The 22,551-nt window shown below is 38.1% G+C and overlaps 1 protein-coding gene across 1 annotated transcript in view; it reads right to left on the reverse strand.

The window, feature by feature from the left end:
• The window catches only part of LOC101469675 (carbohydrate sulfotransferase 15), a 38,617-nt gene that overhangs the window by 10,408 nt on the left and 5,658 nt on the right, over nt 1–22,551 (reverse strand). Inside the window, exons 2-3 of the mRNA XM_004561192.6 lie at nt 2,702–3,307; nt 997–1,336 (exon numbers count right to left, since the gene is read on the reverse strand). Coding sequence (XP_004561249.1) covers nt 997–1,336; nt 2,702–3,142 — 781 coding nt within the window. The 5' untranslated portion in view covers nt 3,143–3,307. The remainder of the gene's footprint in view (nt 1–996; nt 1,337–2,701; nt 3,308–22,551) is intronic.

The following is a 22,551-nucleotide window of genomic DNA, read 5'->3' on the forward strand; positions in this document are numbered from 1 at the left end:
TGCGTGGGTTCAGTGTGCCTGAAGAAGCTTCGGTTGTTTTTATGTTCCTTTCAAGTGCTTTCTACCACAGAGATAAGTCTATGTCACAGATGACAATAAAGCACAGTTAATCTAGATCCTTCTGCGTATAGTTCTAGTCGAGCTGTTAATGAGCTTTGTTAGCACATAAGCTTAACCACACATACCAAGATGAGAAAGTTGCACTGGTAAGAGTCTAATGAAGGTGTAGAAGTACGCAGGAGGGGAACAGGGAATGGTTATAATTCAAATTGCTGCATAAAGATTGTAAATATACAATTAGGGATGTTGATCTGGGTCAACTCTCAGGCAGAAAATTTGCAGTTTCTGTTAATTGTAGTGCTTTTGTTTTGAGTATTAATTTCCCTGTAATTATACTGTAATTGCACTGGGAAAAGCTTATATAGCACCTTTCTTCTTAATTTTGAGCACTGAAAGCACTTTCTACTATAAGTCTCATTCACCCAGTGACACACACATTCATACAGTGCTTTTATCTATCCCTAAGCACTTTTATCTAACATTCACACAAACATCAGGGGCATCAGGGTTCAGTATCTTGCCCAAGGTTACTTGGGAATATAAAATATATTAATATAGATACATAATACGCTGGACAGCCGGGGTAGAAATTGGTAGAAAGCCTGAGACAGCTGGAAACTGAACTATATGGAACTAAATGTAAAAACAAATACATAAATGTGTATTTGTTTCAGAAAAGTCTTACTCTAACATTATTGTCAGTCAATACCCAAAGAACTCAAATTACCTACTAAAATATGCAGAAACTGTGCAATTCACGCATAAAACAATATGATGATAGTTATAGCATAGACAATTTCAATATTATGTCACTTAGTGGTTTTGTGGGGTCCACTGAGGCTATTTTACTGCCAAAATAATGACAGTGACTTGAGCTTAGCATATGTCATGGTCCCAGGCTCCCTTACCGCTCAAAATTACGTGTTCCTTACTCACCAAAACGTTTGCGGGTCCACCAGTGTGGCTCTTTGAAAGTTGTGAACTTCACGTCCGGGTGCAGCTTTAGTCTATCATACAGGTCTGTTGTGCCGCACTTTGGCTGACCAATGATATAGAAATAAGGAAGGCACCGCATGCGGTAGAGTTTCCTGTTGTGATGAAGCAAATGTTCGTGGAAAGTGTTCCTCAAGTGCTGGAAAACTGTTCTGAAGCGCCGCGAATAGCGTCCATATAAGTTTGTCCTGTATGGGTCGGAAGTGATATTCCCAGTGTATTCCTCATACCAGCAGGGGTTCTTGACACCAGGCAGAAATTTGCGAGGGATAACAGAAAACATCTGTAAATGCAGAGAAAGCAGGTTGCATCAGTCTGTTAGGCCATTTAGACATTTCACGCAAAACTTTTTGTAAACTCTCAATTATCATCGCACGGTAGAAGATGAATATGTTTGGGGTTTTTTGTATAGCCTACAGACCATTATTTTGGTAGGACTAGGCAAGCACTGAGTGCGTTCATGACAAGTTTGTGCAGCTAGAATGTGGTCTCTGGCAAATCAGACTTATAATAAATTAGAAACACAAGCAAGTGGCTTCATGCTAAATTTGTTGAGCAATGTTCCAATAAACACCAGCACACTCTATCATATCTGTACTGCTGATGCTCAGCCACATAGTCTAGCCATTCATACCTTTTTCCTTGTTCTGGAGGCTTTTTTGCATTCAGTCTGGTCTTGAATAGTTAAAACGAACATTAGCTGAATTGTGTTTGAGGGACTGATTTGGCCAGAAGGGAACATTGCAATTTGTGGCCATAAAAACAATCTAACTCAGATCCATTATCCACCCTCACACTCACAAAAAGAGCTTCAAATTCATTGTTGAGTAAGTGTGGAGGTGCAAACTCACAAAATGTTAACTTTCATTCTGGTAATTTTGTAACCAGATTAACCTCTAATCTCATCTCACACTTTCTGGTAGCACTACACATGAGCATGCATGCATTCATTCACATTGTTAAGATGTTATTTTTTTCTTTTTGTTGATGAAAGGCAGCAAATAATCACGTCACTATGACTTGCTTGCACTTTGTAAGACGTGGCTACTTTAAGGACAATTAATGCCGGATCCATCCACAGATGCAGTATTGATTGTCCTGCAGCCACTCTCTCCAATTCATTAGGTTGTTCAATAAGAAATTAGTTATATTGCAAATAGCCCAAGCACAAGCCATTATCATTACGATTAGCAATTAATTGAACTAAGCTTTGAGGTGAGACGAACAGTAAGAAAGCCTCAAGGCCAACATGCTGAAGGACCTCGAGATGGCTTTGAGCTTAAGGGGACCTATGTAATTATCTGGTTTGGCATAAAGAGTTATAGAAGGATTTCAGTGCAGGTTTATCTCTTTATGAATTAAATTAGACACTGTAGCCAATGGGGAATTACACCAGAGTAGCCGTATTCAGCCCTGGGTAGACAGCATGTAGGCAGGAATGCTGATTTCAATCACCTTTTCAACACATTTAATTATAGCACAAGGCTCTTCGGGCTGATTAAAGGAGTAATATAAATAGTTATATAGTACTGAAGTATGAATTTAATCAGTTTTAAATAAATCAATTTTGTGATAGCATTTGATATCCAAAGCCAAAGTCCATGCGTTAAATTGGAAAAAGAATATATAGAATAATTTGGATACTCACATGTGGCTCACTCTTAACCAGTGCTTTAAGCTCCGGAAGCTGTCTACTGCTCTGAAACTCCACCTTAGATGCAATGGATTTGACCACCATTTTAATATGTATGTAATCCTTGACCGAGGAGAGATTAAAGGTTAAAGGTCCTGGGCTGACCAGGCTGCTGAAGTGATAGGGAGAAGGGGTGAGGAGAAGGCCCTTTTTGTCCCCAGTCAGAATGTATGAAGCCGTGATAAGGAACATGACAGCCAGGCCAAACAGGAAGCTGTAGACACGGATCTTTCGGAACCACCCCAGGTTGCTCCATCGTCTTGGTAGATCCCGTTTTACCTCCAGAACTGCAAACAGGTTCATAGGTGTTTCATCCACCTGCAGGAGTAGCGGTCTCTTGCGGTAGTCCTCCACCGTGGAGCCCAGCAGGCTGTACTTGTAGTCCATCTGTGTCATGATGTCCACAGCCTGTGAGTCCCGGGCGTCCCAGCTCAAACACAGGGAGGTGTTATGGAGCAGGAGCCTTTCAGACAGGATGTTTTGAGATGGGTAAATAGCCAGTAGTTGATATCCATAATGGGTTATGGAGAACAGCCCACCTCATCCACTGACTTCTGCTAACTAAATGGAGAGAGACAGAGAAAGAAAGAAAACTAAGTGCGATGACTAGGTGTCAACATTATCTCACTGTTTTCATTATCTGGCTGAAATATTGTAAAAGAGCAGAATTATTATAAAAAAACTCATTTAAACCTCTCTGATTGTGTGAAATTGTGACGTTGCTATATCGTAATTACCTGCTGTGAATACGAAGAAAATATAAAATTGCAGCAGCTCACAAAATGTCAACATTTCTACCTCAACAAAGCGGTATAATCATGAGAAAAATGTAACTAATTGGAATGACTTCTTAAACTTCCTGTTTCAATCAGACATTACAGCAGCGCTCTACTCATTGTCCATCCTCCCATCCTTCCTGTGCATTGGAATCACAATATGGAAGAAACGATAAGGATGAGAGAGACATTCAGCCCAGAAACTATGAGGCTCTCACGGGGAGGGACATAGATATAAGAGATACGCAGCCGGGCCTGGACCACAGGAGGGATTATATTATCAGAAAATAGTATTCCTCACTGTGAAGTCACTTGGATCAACACTCACCTGCAGATAAAAAAGAACGCCAATGTCTAAAGGGTGAAAGAAATGTTGATCTTTAAAGATAATGCTCTCGCAGTACTACCTTCTGGTTTTATCCTTGAGGTTTTCTTTGTGTCTAAAGGTAAGCCATAATGATTTTCTCTGAACAAAATACAGCAGGATGACAAAAAGGATACTTTTTAAAAGGGTGAGCAGAATGATTTTATAGCTGAAGGCTTTGGAAATGTTTCCCATCTTCACACTTGGAGCTGCATATATATATATATATTATACCCATGCAGTTGAAGCTGATGTATGCCATTCCTGCTCTTGCTCGCATACATCATAAGATAAGGGCACCGTGGAAGTGAGTCATTGCTCGTCCTCACAGCTGCTGATATTGTCTACCCCCAGCTACCCATTGCAGCTCTGTATTCCAGCAGCTTGCAGGCAGAGCTGATAAGAAGACGGAGTGACTGCCTCCCTGCTCAAGCAATGTCATTTACCCCCCGCTGGGCCATCAGGTTCACCCCACAGCAACAGTCTTTCTAGGAAACAGGTGTCGAAATAACAAGCTCTGCTCTGAAAAGGTTCCTTTCCAACCTACAAGAAGTTCACCTGACAGTACCTTCAGTTTGGAAAAGAAAGACGCAGATGTAAAATATGTTTTTGCTTTACGCCAGCAAAATAATGGATCTTAATCGATAGATTCTTCAGTTAAAGGATTGTACACTATAATCACAGCACTAAAGTTAGGATGACATTTACAGAATTAGACCTAACAAGCCCGCTGATTACTGTTGATGAGCATATCACTCTTCTGTATCACTCTTCTGTTCTGTTCCTTTATCAGTCAATTGGGGGTCATGGCAAAGACTACAAGGATGAAGGCAAAGAAAAATGGTGCATGAGGGTTACATATGAAGAGAGATCGAGATAGGTAAAACAGATGGATGGAAAATGCAAAAGCAAATAAGGGACGGTGTCATTGACACAACAATGTCACTCTCAAGGGAAGTTGCATCTAAATCAATCAGTCAGCTAGCTGTAGCAGTGGGTGACTGGCAGCTTGACAAATCTGCTATACTCATAAAGCAAATATGTTGCTCCTGTCCATCAAGTATGATGAAATAGCTTAACTGGAACTGAAATATGTGTAGAGGGCAGTGGACAAAGAGAACACAAAGTTGCATCATCTACCTTCCCCGGGCGCCTGCTTAGTGGGCTGCCCACTGCTTCACTGAGTGAATGGGTCAAATGCAGAGAAAAAACAAGTAATTTCCCCATGGGGATCAATAAAGTATCCATTATTATTATTATTATTATTATTATTATTTTTCAGCTGATAAACCTTTAAATCTGTAATAATTAAAGCATGGATTTGAAGACTATCTGCACTGAAGGCCACCCGTCACATTCATTTTTCCACCTTTAGCATCCTTAATGCCTCTGAACACTGCCTGTAAGAAAGTAGCTGAAAAGTTTTTTTGCAACTAAGTTTTAAAGCATTAGTAATAATTCTTTCAATAATGTGTAATTAATCTATATTAAGCATTAAAAAATCTTAAACTATTATCTGGCCACTAGCTATTCAGTTCAATTCTTCCTATTAAATTCAGTGTACTGATACTGTGTTGCACCAACAACAAAAGTCAACCAAACAAATTTAAAGAGGAAACACAAAAATCTAGGTATAGTTTTACTGCTGATATCTATCTGTACTGACATCTATAAATAAGAGAAACACCCTTCAATCATCAATATTATTATGGGTGTTGACTTTGCATAGTTTGTTCACCAGCTTCCCTTGGCAGCACACATGTTTGAAACGCCACAGACACAACAACCAGCTGAGCAGAATCGCGTGAAGCATAAATAAAAAAAAAAATACAAATAAATATTATGGAAATCTGTTTATGTTTCATGTCTTTAAAAGAAGAAGAAAAATGGCATAAGAAATATTGGATTTTTTTTTTTTTTAATTGACAAATATTGGTATCTGTCCTAAGAGTCCTATTGATCCGGCTCCAATGCCCTGCAGCTTGTGAGTAGTGAGACTAAACCTCTTTTGAAGAAAGAAATCTCATCTGCAAATATGTCTTTACTCAAATGTAATGCAAATGACTGTGTGTGTGTTTTTTAAAGATAAAACTTGATATCAGACTAGGCTGAGATGTTTTAGCTATGAATAAAAAAAATTGTGTGCATCTATCTGAATAGAACAGATTTGAGTGCAATATAGTATAAAACCATTTGTGTGCGTGTTCTAGTATAAAACCTGTTGAAAAGCTTTTTGTGCGTGCATCAGTACTTCATTTTCAGGTCTTTTTCAAACCACAGAATAATAAGACAGGATAAATTTGATAATACGATTTCGTGCTTTGTAAAATTAATAATGATCACTAAATATTTAATAAATTATTATCGCACAATCAATATCACCAGTAGTTTCAGATTTTATTTGAAATTGGCACTGAGAAATGAAATATCACTCATGTAGGGAGACCGCAGGTCAGGAAACTGGTTTGGCTGGAAAGATCAAACACATAACCACACAGATAACTCAAATTCATAATAACTGTAATTAACTTTGAATACATAAGCCTCAGTAGTAGTGGTGTACGTGCTGCGCTGACGGCTCCTTCCCTGTGTGGTACAAATGGAATTGGCCACAGTCTTAATAACTCATGAAAGCGAGGCCTCTCCATACTATCTACCCTGTCATTTAGGGACATATCAGCACAGCCAATCAGGCTGATTTGTTTAAAGTCTGCTGTCTGCTTTCCTCCAAGCTTCCCATCCCGGCTCTGGAAAAAAACAGCCCTCCTCACACCAGCAGTTAATTGCTATTCTCTTTTGTACTTTCCCTTCTTTCACAAACAATTATTTTCTTTGTGTTTATTTCTGTCAATACAAAAATGTTTCTTTGTGTGAAAAGTTGCTGTGTGTAACTCATTTTTTGGCCAATCTGAATCTATTGTTGGCGATCACTATCACGCTATTGGCTGTAGCAAATCAAATTTAAACAGGCTATGCTACAGCTTTTCTAATGTTCTGAAGATGAAAATTTGCTTTCTTTGGTATTGATTTTGCACACACACAAAAAATGGAAAAGTGGTGACACAAAAGCAACATGTCCATGCGTTTTGGTCTCATTCTTAGAGAAAGCGAATGACAAAAACACTCAACAGCCCTTTAACCATTCATTGCTCAAACCACAGCAAGGAATTATTGTTATACCTGGCTGGAGAAACAGTCTGTGTAGCAGAGAGTGCACTGTCCTACTTCCTCAGCTCTCTGATATTTCAAATGGTGGAAATTAATTGCTGGCCTGCTGATGGGCCGTCTTTGTTTTGATTCAAAGCAAACCAGTAGTGCTTTCTCAGGCTACGGAGAACTCACAGGAAACGTTTAAAATACCATCGCTGTCTTCATTTTTGACTCATGGAGAAGATTAAAAGGCCTTGTTTCTACTGGGTTTAGCACTAACCCATTTTCAGAGGAAATGCTTTCTCTTTGAAACATTGTGCAAGAAACTCTTGAAGATGTTCCGCAAGATAAGTTGGCCGAGTATATGTTTGTGTCCTCTTGTGTCTCCGGGCGTTCTTAAAATGTCAGACTATCTTTTAATATTCAGTGCTGTTTACACTGCACGATAGCTAAAACTTCACTTATCTGGAGAAGCAACAGGCAGATTAGAAGTTGCACTCGTGGCTGGGATGCAGTGAAGCGAAATGCTATATGAGGTTTTGCACAGGGTCAGTTGATAAGCTCAGGCGAGCCCGATTCATATCACCAGAAAGACTCAATGAAAAATGGTTGAATCCTCAAGCATTTATTAGTCACCGGAAACCCAATCCATAATCAAGTGTTCAATCAGAAATGTGGGTGATGAAGGAATAAATCAAGATAGAAGGAAGAAAGCAAACATTTATATTCTCTTGTAGTGTTGGTCCTTATATAATCTCCCTATATAGTACCGCCTCTGCCAACAAGTCAAGTTGCACTTTACAGCCATGTAAATCCAAACATACATGTAAAGATGCCTTCAAAGACATGTAATACGTGGGCACCGAATATTAGTTTCACAAATTCAAAATGATGAAAAATCTGGACATTTCTTCCACTTCTGTTCTGAGGCTATGGTGAATAATGGCCAACAGTATGATGATGCACTAAAGTTGACCTTTGAATATAGCTCCAGGGCTCGGTTGTGGGACACAAGCCACTGTACTCCTACTGCCGGTCCCAAGTCTGGATACGTTGGGAGCCTAGTGTCAGGCAGGTCATCTCCTGTGGCGACCTCTAAACAGAGCAGCCAAAATAAAGAGGAGGAAGTAATGTTCACCTTTGAATCTGTGGCTTATAAAGTATTATCAATCATCATTGAATCACATAGATTTTCCAGTGAATATGGCATAAATGAGTTGTCTTTTGTCCTGTCTTCTTCCTGTTAAAAGGGAGTTTTTCCTTCCCACTGTCACCAAATACTTCCTCATAGAGGCTCATTTGACTGTTGGGGTTTGTTCTATATTATTCTAGGGTCTTTACTTTATCATATAAAGTGCCTTCAGGTGACTTGTTGTGATTCGGTGCTTTATAAACAAAAACTAAATTGAACACAATCACACCAAGTGTAACATGTGTGTATTTTATGAGGCTTTTTTTGGGTTACTATGTGCACCAAAATCTAATCAGTTCAGTCCAAGTGAAGGGTTGTTGCAGATGTAAAGAACATTTAGAAGCTATCAACAATATCTCAAATTTATTAGAATGGATGGACTAATGAATGGATGGCAGAGTAATGTACAGTCCCGAAACAATCCCAAAGACATAATGCCTCTAGCCATGGCCATCGACAGCATGGAGGTATAAAAATAGATGAACATAAGTGGAATATGACAATACCATAAAAATGAAATCTACTGCCAGCTTTCCTCTGCGGCAACAGAGCCAGAGAGCTCAATACCATTGCATTGCTCAAGGTGCAGAGAAAAATAAAACATGAAAACAGTATGACAGAGTGGAATGCAAACCCTGCAGTGGAGTCACTTGAGAGACCTTGAGAACAGAACAGCACATTCTGTCCAGAGAGTCCTTCTGGGCAGCTACCCAGAAGTGCTCTCGACAGGCTGATTCCAACTATCCATTGTTATAGTGAAGAAACGGTTTATCATTCAGGGACGATCCTGTCCACACACCATTATAAAGTCATTTCCCTTTTAGGACCACTTACAAAATAAGCAAAAAAAACAGAAGAACAGAGGAGACAGCTAATGAGCCTACTTGCCTGCAGACTCCAGGCAACTTCCTGTTGTGGTGTTTTGTACAAAAACAGCTGATAAGTTAACTATAAAAGCCAATAGAAGCTGAAAACGTGAATTTACTGTACGTTCACATCTGTGAAACCATCTGGTCCTTCTTACTGCCTCACCTCTCTTAACATTTCCAAGAGACAGGAAGTTGAATTTGGTTGAAGTCCACCAAAAACACAGGAAGTACTGGCAGGGGAAGAATGTGATAGAAGTAGTAAGATGGAAGAAGAAAGGAATTGTAGTTGCTGTGTCAGCTGAAAAAAAAAAGGTTTTTCAACCAGGCCACTCACAATAATTAAAGTTCAGCATGAGGCCACTGCCAGGGTGGTACAGCCATTAAATGCTCTCTGACATGTGACACTGCGGCAAATGCTTGATTGGTCATATTGGAATTGTGATAAATAGCTGCTGGTGACAATGACACTGCCTCCTTCTGTGCTGGGGCTTTTTTATTCTGCCAGGGTGATATAAAGGGACAGAAGCTCTCTTATAATAAATTATGCATGTGTCTCATATTTAAATATTAATTTTCCATTAACATGTTGTCTATAAATCTACAGATGAGTGTTTAAAAAAATAGCAAGGCTTCAAACCTGAAAATGTTGTGTAACATTTTGTTTTCCTGGTTTAACAACCTGCTTCTGCTAAATTGTGTGAGACTGTGGGTTACTGGAAGTAGGACAGTGTGGGTTTTTTCAAACTATACTAATATCCATTAAACCACTGATCTCATTCTCAGAAGCAGTGACATGATGTTTCTTACTAATTTTTCTTAATACGGTATTACACAAAATGTACTGACTCGAGCAGCTACAAACATTTCTCTTGCAATAACTATCTCTTATAACAACATCTTTAAGTTATATTAGGTTTCCATAAACTTTGCTTTCCTATAATTCATCCAAACATATAAGTTGTATATAGAGTTGTTTACATAGGTATTTTTTATAATGCCTGGGAAATGTATAATCTAGTACTTACTTACTGCGTGACTTACTTCGTGACTTACTTACTTAGTAACTTACACTACTTAGTGATATTTATATATTAGCATCCTTAGGGTAACGTTGGAATATTTTTAGTGATTTCTGTTATTGTAACGTGATGTATGCTAATGTATGTTAGGAGTAATACAGTATATGTATTTGGTGTATATTATCTGATGTTTCTTGTATGTATGTACAGACATATCCCTCTTTGACTCGATTTTAACAATTTTCTATTGATTTACATGATCAAAACCTTTGGAGGCATTGATGAAACACATGAATATTGATGAATTCTTTCCTCAGACAACTTTGGCTTTAAAGCCAAACTGATTTCATTTAATTGCTCCTTTATTCAAGAGGTGTCACATGTTTTTAACACCAGATCCCGTTCCGGATACAACACTCCAGGGATTTGTGCCACTTCTTGGGATCTTTTACTTGTTAGGAAAATTTGTAAACCACTACACTATGGAACTACCTAATATGCACATTTATGTATATTAAAAATTGGATTTATAATAGTATACATAAAATTAACACAAATAATTCTTTTTTCTGTTTAGTTCACCCTTCCAATTTTTTTTACTTGCAGTTACTAACCTGAGGCCATTAACTTACTAATACTTATCAGACATCTGTATGCACAAACACATGATAAAGATGAGAAGGAAAAATAAATGACATTACTTTCTGGTTTGTTGAGTATCCCTATGGCATTAGATGAAAGGAACGCCAAGCTCCAACACGTGAAAAATTTACTCGCTTGATGTTATTATGTATTAAACTCCTTATCAGATGTAATTACTCATTATTGAAGATACGTGGGTGTGCAGCCCCATGGACAAGGAGGGCTTGATCAGTGAAGTCCAAAAACAGAAATCAACAAGAAGCACTCGGAAAGCTCAAACGTCCCCCAAGGCGGCTCACTCTCTGGATAGTATTTATGGTCAAGGGAATAGTATTATATTTTGTATGCAAACATTTTGATTTCTTTGTTATTTTTTAAATGTACTTTAAGATGTTTGCATTGCAGTAAAAATCAGATAAACATTATCTGGGACATTATCAATGGATAAGCTTATCCAGGGAAAAGTCTAGGGGTTCCCAGGCCAGCCGATGCAGTTAGGTTCATACATATTTAGACACTGACACAAGTTTTGTTTTGTTACCTGTTTACTAAAACATATTCCAATTATAATTAGATAATGGACATGGGCATAATATGTAGCCTTTCAGCTTTCATTTGAGGGTATCAACATTCAAATTGGATAAAGGGTTTAGGAGTTTCAGCTCCTTAACCCTCTCAAGGCAGGCGTTGCAGATTTGCAACAGTTAGAAGCTAACAACCTGATTACCCCACATACATATTTTATGAGTTTTCTTTTACTCAGAAGTACCACTGCAGGTATTCTTTTGTGCATTAGCAACAAAAACTTAATTTGAGCCTGAGAGGGTTAACATGTGTCGCCCTTAGCTGTCTCCTTTCAATGTGGAGGAGCAGCGACTATACTCAGAGTTCTCTTGGGAGAAATTTACTTTGGACAACTGAGGGAAGCAACTCATATAAGGTACCCCACAATTGCACCTATTACCATTTAGTAATTTGACTGATAATGGCACTAGAGACATTTTTAACCCACTTAGCTTAACAGTTTTGCGCCCTATAGCTTTTGGATTTGACCTCACCATGGCTATGTCCACATATTTTCTATGCAATCTGAGTAAACAACAGTAGAGCTAATATGCTGTTGAGTGTTAGAATCTGTAAAAACAGACGGTGAACCTTTTTACCCATATTAATATATTTTTCTAAAAACAACAATTTAAATGTAATAAATGCTCATAACGTGGCAAAAAGAGAATTATTAGCTTTAACTTTGATGTGTTTATTTGAAAGCAACTGAAAAAGGCTGGTTAGTGCAAATAAAGTGAGAACCAAAGCTATCTACTGAACCATGAAATTACTCCTTAGTATAGTTTGGGATTACAAGACAACACTTGGAAAAGGGGATTGTATTATATTGCATGTCTACAGTGTGCCACAAAGATGTCTGATAATAGAGTGAGCAGGAGCACCCTGACCTGTCAGATATGTCACTCCTTCTCCAGCACCCCCAAAGGTCTGTGGCCCAGTTCAATCATGTAAATTACAAGCACACATAAGAAAAACAAGGAGAAGATCTGTATTCACTGTGGCTTAGAGTGGATTCATTTGTCATATTACCCAAGGAGAAGTCATCCATCACATTCATCCGGATCACACACACTCTGTGGCCCAAAAGATCAGAATCTAATCCCCAGGAAGTCAATCTGACCTCAGCCTGACCAATGAGCACACAGGGTCAAATTAACAAACACAACCATCAGCCGCTCTCACCCCCGAGGAGGGTGGTGAGAAACGTGGCCTCTGCCCTGCATTCATAACTGCTTCTCAACTGGGATCTCAGACAGCTGGAATCCCAGTTCAGCACTTTCCAGTATCTTATCTTTTATTCATTATTTTAATTTCAGTGGCAGCACCTTCTGAGGTGAATAAGTGCTTATGATGGCGTCATTAAAAAGCAGAGAAAAACAATGGCTCCTATTTAAATTATTGATTGTGGTAATGGATATGCTGTGAAGAGCTGTTCTGGGCTCCAAACAGAACACAAATGATGAGGATAAACTAGGCCTGAAAATGATAACAGGGAAAGTGACAGGTCATGTGTCTTATGATGGGAGTATACTTTACATCAAACCCTGAACAAGGGATGATGGTTTTATTTGAAGAGCTCTGTCTTTAACACAATAAACAATTAAGGTGTATGTGTGTGGATAAAATGGTGTTTCAAACTTGAGGGGCATATGCAAAACAGTGCAGCGTTAGCACAGCAGTTTCAAACGAATAATTTATCAGGATGAACTTCGATGTGATGTGTCTGCAACTTATTATCTAACTTTAGAAAATTTATACCCATGTGAGTAAAAATAATTCTGAAGAGATCCTTGTGTGCATTTCAGCATTTTCCCTGCTACTGTTCTTTTTCCCCTTTGTTTTAAGCTTTCTAATACTAATCTTCCAGTCAATTAAATTCAGTTTCTCTGTTCTCTTTTATCAAGTGTTTTATGTCTGTCTATGTTCCTTTATGTTGATTATTCTTCTTATTTTTGTGAAATATTAATCCGTCTTGCTGACAGATTTTGTGATAAAAGAGATCCAGAGATCTTGAATACAGCACTAACTTGTCAGTAAGTTGCATGGAATGGGGAAGAAGATGTCATGAAATACTAGTTTAATTCACAGTGACTGGTTTTTCTGTTTGTGGTGGTAGAGATGAGTTCAAAAGAGTACAAACCCACATAAACTATATTACTTATCCAATTCAATTTAACTCGATTTTAATTATATAGCACCAAATCTGCTTTATATTGTAAGGTAAAGACCCTGCAATAATCGAATTACCCCCCTTGAACAAGCACTTGGTGACAGTGGGAAGTAAAAACTCCCTTTTAACTAGAAGAAAACTCCATCAAAAACATGCTCAGGGAGGGGCAGCCATCTGCCATGACTTCTAAAGTACAGAAGACCATTTTATACCACATGAGGTGCTCTTCTGTATCTTTTAATAGCAAAGAATTTGGGGACAAATAGCACATTTGAATCACCTGTGAGTCACTCATTTTGCAGATGGACACCAAATTTACCTGATAATTATCCTTCTGCTCTGTAGCCTTGGTGATCTCAGCATAGCAACAATTAATGAGGTAGATCTCAACAGAGATGCTGTCAGAACCCATATTTGTGATACCTTAAAGTACCGTAATTCTGACCACAAAATATTTTCTGTCTATCTTAGGTAATGTAAGCAGAATGGGGTAGTATATGGCTACAAGTAGTCTGTTGTATCTTTACATGCTGATGGATGACCACAGGCACAGGGAAAGTTCATAGTATAAAAGATGGACATAGCTACTGTGACGTCAGCCACTGGTTTCCAAAGTCTCATTTCGAGGTCTTGAGAGGCTAAAGCTGTCTGCCAGTACAAATACAGTAACTTGAACCTGAACTCCGATGCATAGATAACCAAGGCATTAAGGTGCAGGGGGATAACTTATTTCCTAAAGGCAGTATGCAAACAATGCTATCATGCTTTTCAGATCAGGGGAGGAAATACTTCCAATTTAGGAAAGCACCAGAAAGTCCAGCATCCAAATCTGTTTGGATTTAAATGGTAAAAACAAATAATTAAAAAGGTGAATGTGCTTCAATTCAACAACTTCATCCAATATTAGTCTGAATGTGTTATCTTTTGAGACAGCTGACATTGCTGTTACAAAATCCCCCACGTTCCATAGGCTTAAATGTTTGCAGTGGTTAATGCTATGCAGTGCACATTTAAGTAGGCAGGATAATCATTTTCTTTTGCTATCAAACTGGGTGTCAAGTTGGGTATCGTGACATCCCTTCGTCTCACGTTGTTTAAAATGAAGGCAAAAGGAATGTGCAGTGTTGTTTTTAGATTATATGGTGGATGTTACACCTGGGTGGACTGCTCAAGTGAACTCTGTGTGCCTGTTTGAATAACACTGAGTGTAATGAGAGTAGCTGTTAGTGGAGGCTTATGTCTGGAATTTATAATTGCTAGCAATGCATGTTGAATATGCAAGCCATTAACATGTATAGGATATTGTGCACCATCAAAATCACCTGTTTTCTTGGAAGGTAGAGTTTAAACATAAACAGATAATTGTCGAAATTAGCTAGTTTCGGTTATTTATAATTTTCAGCCATTGTAGCAGCTGTAAATGTACCTATCTGTTATTTGATCCCAATATCAAAGTCATTGTCCCCAGTGAGTGAATCCCACCGTCTTTGGTGACACAACAGCACATTGCCATTGCAATTTTAAAGTAAAGTTTTTGTGCTGATATTATTGTCAATTTTTATGTGTATTATACTGTCTGGTAAGGTGTAGATGATTAAAATAGCAATAATGCAAGTTGAAAATTCAAGCCACAAACCTCTATAACATATCGGACAACATCAGAATCCCAACAACGCACCTGTTTTCTTATAAGTTAGGTTTAAAAAAAGACTACTCACAAACAATGCAAGATAGACATAGAAAGTTTCAAACTTGCAATAACACTTTTGTAAAAACTTCAAAGATCTGTACAAGAGATAAAACTACAAACAACTACAAGATGCTAGAACTTGTCCCTTTTACCTAATCTGACCTCTTCTTTCAGACTTCCAACTTTTCATTTGTTCAACAATCCACCAACACCTGGTCCTACTCGCCTCCTCGCGCTTTATGAGACCTGACAGGCAAACTCTCTACATGTGGACCAAAGTTCATTCCACTGTTAACCTCCATTCTGACAAGAAACAGACAGAACAGAGGAAAAGGAGTTGGTAATTAATCCAATGGGAATGTTTACCATTTCCAGTGGAATGCCTCTCAACCCACAGAGCGGCATAAAAGATTTTGATCCCTACAGGCTCGCAGAAAAATTCAGGGGAAACTATATTCAGTCAATAACACTTGTATTAAAAAAGAAAACATATGCTGTGGTTAAGACTGTCAAGACTAAATTTAGATGTAAAACAATACTGCAGTTGTATTTTTCCATGCTCAGTGTCTTGCCCAGTGACCCTCTTAACAAACACATCTGTAAATGCTATTTTATACTTTGGAATCACGCTACACTTCAAAAGGGTGAACCACTACTAAAATACGATTTTATGGAGCAGCTGTGCATGCATAAATATATTTAAGGTTTGGTTTACACTCAGTGGAATTTGGTGAGAGTCCAGGTTGAGAAATTAAAGGACCTATGCGAAAATTTTCATCATGTTTTCTTCCCCAAAACAAGGCATGAGCATTGAATGTTTTTAGAAAGCAATTCCAAACTATTGTAGTCTTTGACTGGAGCTGAAACAAATAAAGTGTTGGACAGATAATTATCTAAATTAGATTCGATCTCATTCAAAGTGTATTTTGTTGTTTGTTTATGCAGTAGTGTCACTTGAGCACCACGGGGAATGGGTTTTACATTGCCCTATGTAGGAAACGCATTGAGAGCACAGGTGGAGAGAATTAGAGCCAGGAGGAAGCCACACAGATCTTTCAACCGTGTGGTTTTTGGTTCTGATGGTAGTGTCGTGTTTTTATCTGTTTTTGCACTGTGAATTTGGCTTTCAGTCATTCTCTCAGATTTGTCTGTTTTTTTGTTTGTTTGTTTTTTAAGAATTAGATGATAAAGTGTTAAAGGTATTGGCCATGGTGGACGTTAGTTTATTTCACCACAGCAGCTTGGAAATTACTTCAAATTGAGTCAAGTGGCCTTTTGGTGCTTGGATCATCACTACAATGACATGGAAACCAATACAAATATTTATGGTAACCCAAGTTTAAGGATCAGAAAATGTTTCCTAACACTCTGATGAAAGCATTGGGAGCAACTTGGCATTCAGTATCTTGGTCAAGGATACTTGACATGCCGAGGTCAAACCATTAATAGATGACCTGCTGTGCTGAACCTCCTGAGCCACAGCCACCCCAATATAAATATATTTAACTAGCAAAAGATTAAATAACAGCATGAGTTCAATGAGTTCCCCTTTTTCCCCAGCTCGATTAAGCAAAGAGGTTTGCATGACTGCCACATGAATGGGAAATATACCTGAAATATTCTTTATTATATATAAATGCATTGTTATATATTTGCATCAGTTTTACATAGCATAAATATTGTATCTGCTTAACCTAAGCTTTTAAGCATATGAGTGCAGCCTTGCCCAGACTCCTTAGAGTGAATCAATGTGTTTTCATCTCACCATGCACATCTGAGACTGGACTATCAATCAATATATCAACTGACATAAACAGATACAGTATATACAGAGTTATTTTATATACACTGTGTATTTTGAGAATGAAAAATTATAAAGTCATTGCTTATTCAGCTTTCAGGGACATAATTTTCCATCTTACCACCTTAAGTGAAAACATTTAACTCTTCATTGCTATCACTATTACCTGAGCTGCTTTGCTGAACAAGATATTCAGTGACATTTGGAAATTACCCACCATTTCTAGCATTATGTACTAAAAGCAACTTTAACATCCCAGGGAAGAAAAAAATATACCTATGAATTAAGTATTCTTACCGTTCCTATTCATTGAATCAGCCCTTTTTTGCAGATCCTTTGATAAGAAAATACTTATTTGGTGATCAGAAAAAAATGTTTCGGCAGTTAACAGATTTATGAATTTATCTAATTGTTTTTGTTAATGTATTTGAGCACATGATGAAATTAAAACTATCAAACATGCTGTACAAACTGTTAACTTATTTTTTGTTTAAAATTGCAGCTCCCGGTTCAATTCAATTATCTTAATTCTAATGTAATGTTTGATGATTCTTTTGTAATATGTATGATGGTATTTGTCTTAATTTGTAACTGCTGAATAAAAGAAAACTTGTATTTGCCTAAAGGATATATATAAGTATAGTGATGATATGCTGAACTCATTCAAACTCAAGTAACTACGTACTGAATAGTTAAGAAATTAAGATATAATCTAAATAAAACTGAAACTGATATGTTAAATTAAATTAGTCTTAATAGAAATTTTACATCCAGCTGAGCTCATTCTCCACTCCACTCCAGTCTCCTGCAAATAAACTTGTTTACTTGTGAGACTCTGACTAAAGCTGGAGGAAATAAAATAAAATCCTGCTGTTTTGAGGATTCCAGAAGCAACTTGACATAATCAGAGAAATGCAGCCTCTCTCTGCAAATACAACTTGGACGCTCTTGATACCCAGCAAGGCGCCATCTCCACTTAGTAAACTGGAGTCAGACAAGTTTTCATCTGCTACTATCTTATGATGAGGAGAAGCACCAAAAGGCCATGACGTGTTTAGAGCAGCTTCCTGTTTTATCTGTAATTCATTGATTTCTGAGCAGAATCTCTAGTAGACATATATGGTAAGCCTATGCAATAGTGTTTCACACCTAGTTAGCAGTCAGAGCTTGTCTTGCCAGCTATGAGCATGGTTTGAGTCTTAGCCTATGACTGCCAAGAAAACGTGTGAATTAACAAAATGTAAGCTATTACTAAGTCAGTTGGCTCCCTCACTAGGGAGCAGGTCTGATGTAAACAGTTTTAAGAAGGCTACTCAAGGGCATCCCACCAGATCTATAATAATAAATTGGCCTGTAGGATTTCAGCTTATAAGGTGCTGTGCTTTATTTTTTTGTCCCTGCTACATTATACAAATGACTCAACAGTAACGAAGGCTTGGACAGGCTTAACAGACAGCCAGGCAGGTTAATTTTCCAAATTAAAGGTGAGCATTAAGAGGTCTCCTTTTTAATAGCTAGGATTAATTCCATGGTATATTTTAATTTATAAGGCTGTCACTATGTTTCACCTCTAGCAGAAGGATTACTTACACTGTAATTTGAGTGTCAGGTAAATCACGGTAATACATCTGTCCTGTTCCTCCTAGAAGTAGATTATATATACACAATTCTACCTGCTTGGCCATATCCTGATGAACTGCAGCAGGCTGAGGGATGCTCTAACTACAACAGCACATCCGTCTTGCAAAGTGTAACAATTTCTCTGCTACACCAAAGGTTCATATTGGCAGCAGCTGCCGGCACAGATATAAAACTCCAGCTCCAAATTAACTTGGCAGGGATAATCCCACGAAATGATAGCTAAAGCGATGGAAATAACATTTGTACAAATCCCTTGTGACCCAAGCCACATCTGTGTCCTCACTGCCAAAAATTCACAAAAAAGTAAACAGCCTTACAGGTACGTCTGACACTTTAGCTAAACATTTGGGACCTGTCTGGTAAACTCGGTGTTGGCCTTTCAGCTAAACCAGACGTGCTGCCAAGTTGCATGTGCATGCTAAGATGCATCCTCTTCTTTGGGTTAAATAAGCCCCCGAGCTGTTGCTGTTGGTACTTCTAATTGCAGCTTTAACCTTGCGTTAAGGTACATTGCAAGTAACACAGAGTAACACACAACCAAAAGCAAAAGCTTTCAGCATAGTGCGGTTATTTTAAAAAATCCCATCTCACAGGTGAGAAATGACTGGGACACTGAAAGGTTTCCCAGTTGCTCATCAAAAAAAGAGTAGCCAGGGGTAATTGGGAAATCAACACATCTATCTGTGGTGCTCTATTTTGTTGAGGTGCCCACAGGTCTGTGCTGAGCCCCATTAGAGTGACATCTGGAAGAAAGATACTGGAGTCACACACAGAGAACCACTAATTCTGTCTTTCTACTGCCCTGCAACCCCAAGAAATTCCATGGGAACATACACACACACACACCCACACACATCTATCTATATATATCTATCTTCCTGAGAGCTTCCTGAAGACTGTTGAAAGAAAACTTGCCAAAAAGAGTTGCTTTTAGGAATAAAGGTGGTCATCCAATAATATTGTGAATATAAATAGTTTAAAATATTTCATATACACATGATTCTTGTGCTTCAATCCTGCTTTGCCCAGCCACTGGTAGGATTTCTTGATATCAGCCATTTTTTCTCTCTGCTTTACTAAGATTCTTTATCACTACTTATTTTAATATCATACTACACATCTAGACCTAGTGGTTTCACAAACCTATGTTGTTCAATTATTTCTCAATTATCTAAATTACATTTTCTTCCTTTTCCAACCCTTTTCAGTTTTTATGTTCTCCTGAGAGATATAAATGTCTCTGCTTTTACTAAACAAAAACAGTTGAAATCACTGAACTTCTTTTTGAATATTTAGTGGAAAACACAATATTAAACCTTGCATTAAATAAATAAGATGTATATCGTGAATGTGGATATTTGCATAATTGCAAATAGTTTTCTCTGCACACATTATCCCTTTGTGCCACAGTCCCATAAATCATACCACTGGCTGCTAAGGGGGGTTGTTCAGCTCGCCAAAATCCATCTACATGGCACAACTGGATACAGATGGTGTGGGAAATAAAAGCCAGTTCAGCTCCCCATGCATCATTAATACAAGCAATGACCCCCAGCTTGGCAGTGTCACGCAACCGTGAGTTGCCAGACTTACTCAGCACCTCAAAGTCCCAGTGAGATGTCTCAGTAGCACAAGGTTTGTTGCGTTATTGAAGAAATTTGAAATTGTTTCTCACAACAGTCATTTCTGCACATTAAAACTCGCATGCTGCTTGAAAACAGGTTGTTTTTCATGTGATTTTTTTTCCTTACCTTTAATTTTTCCCACTTAGCAGTACATGTAGTAGCTTATAATTTTTTTTATTCATTGCTTTAAATTTGCAAGGAACCAGAGACAAACCACTGTTTGACTAGCAAACCTTTGTGACTTATGGGATTACACCAAAAAGAAGATGAAGCATGTGACTTGCCATTAAACTTCCCATTGTTTACTGGAGCCAAATGAATTTTGCATGCAAGTCATTCACTTGATAAAGCAGATGAATGTCTGTCAGCATGGTAGCTTAATCACTGGATGTTCAGCACAATGACAAACAGCCTCAGTCCACCACTTCACACAGACAACATCTTCTGGAGTGGTTGCTCCTCCACCGCCACATAAATCCTCTCCTCTGATTCACTAGTCTCATCAGGAATACATAACATGACTTCATTGGAGGATCCATCTATCACCGGGCACCCTGCATGCACCGTTAGTTTCAAAGTCCAACTCCCACACTAAAACACAGCCAGAATGCAGCCGGATACTGTTTCTAGTACAGATCATTCAGTCATACACCGAAGCCCGCTGTCACTTAGACGCAAGCTTACAAAAACACCAGTCTGTTTATGAAAATTTACAAAGGCAACAAAGGATTTCCTGTGACAGGCGAGAAGCTGAAGACGACATATTTAAGAGCTGACATCTCTTTTGATAGACTGCTTGAATGGCCTAAGACTTTTAAATAGACATAGAGAACAACACAGCTTCTGACAGCCGGTTTGTTTACGGTGACGCAAAGAGCTCTTTTGCATACTAATGAGATACATGTATGTTTCCACTAAAGTCTGCAAGATGTGCAGTCTTCACAGGACATAGAATTAGTTGAATAATAAACCTCTGGCAAATAAATAAAGTCTTCAAATTACTTGTTTTGCTCAAACATTGAAAACACAAAAAAATATTCAGTTTTAAATTAGAGAAAATCTTTGAATACAGAAAATAAAAACAAGGTGGACGTTTTTTGTTTTGTTGACAATATTCTGTTGACATATAGGGAGGGTAAACACTTTACAGATTTTGAGGGTTTCAACTAGAGATGGACCGATCCGATATTATGTATCGGTATTGGTCCGATACTGATGTAAATTACGGATATCGGAGAGAAATAAAAAATGTAATCCGATCCATTAAATATCAAAAAAAGCACCTCACAGAACGCGTCATGTGATAGAGTGGCTGTGTGTATTTGTAGCCTTGCTACCAATCTGGCATTTCATCTCCGGAGAAAGTTATCACAGAGAGAAGAAAAGCAAATGTGTAAGTTCATCTCTTAATGTTTGTAAAGCATTCCCGTAAGCTTTACAACTGATATATGGAGCGACTGCCTCTCATTCTCTCCCCCTCCCTCTCCTGCTGCTACTTCAATCATGAAACTGATCAATGATCAGCTGATTGGCTTTTCTGTCAAGAGTCCGTCTCTCTTGCTTGTCTATCGCCCACTGCGCGCCAGAAAGAGGAAAGCAGCGGCTGAACAACAGCAGCACGTTTAAGCTTGATAAGCTGTTAGAATTTATTTACTTTCTACACCAGGATCCTTTTCTACGTAGCTGACGGCTGGTAACTGTGCAGGGGCGGATCTAGCAAAGTTTAGCCAGGGGGGCCGATAGGGCATGAACAGGGAAAAGAGGGCACAAAGACATACTTTTCTTTCTTATTCTCATTTGTCAAATGTCGAGCTTTTAATAAATAATTATCCAAATCTTACACCCAAAGTTTTAATCTGATGTAAAATGTATAGAAGTCCATTACTGTATATAGTAACTATTAAGTCTAATATACCCTAGTAAGCTATAGTACTTTTTCTTTGGGAAGGTACGATCTGTGCAGTCTGCAATTCTGTTGAAGAAAGATGTTGAATCTATTTAATTATTCTTGAAAAATAATTTATTTCTGTGCATTTTCTTTCACACTGCATCAAATTAAAGTTGATTACGTCAATTAAGCATCATGAGGTGGTGGGTGGGGTGTTCCCTTTTTTTTTTTTTTTGCTGGGAGTTTTAGAGCCCTATTAGTTAGGTTGCTTACTCTTTAAAATACCAGAATAGGGAGAATGGAGTAGGTTTAAGTTTATTAGATTGATCAGTATTGCTGAACTATGAAATATTTTGGGTGCAGTGTATTTTTTGCATACAGGTATAACAGAATAGCTTTAGTGTTTTTTTT

This window comes from Maylandia zebra, linkage group LG8 (assembly GCF_041146795.1).
Source record: "Maylandia zebra isolate NMK-2024a linkage group LG8, Mzebra_GT3a, whole genome shotgun sequence".
NCBI classification, from domain to species: Eukaryota; Metazoa; Chordata; class Actinopteri; order Cichliformes; family Cichlidae; genus Maylandia; species Maylandia zebra.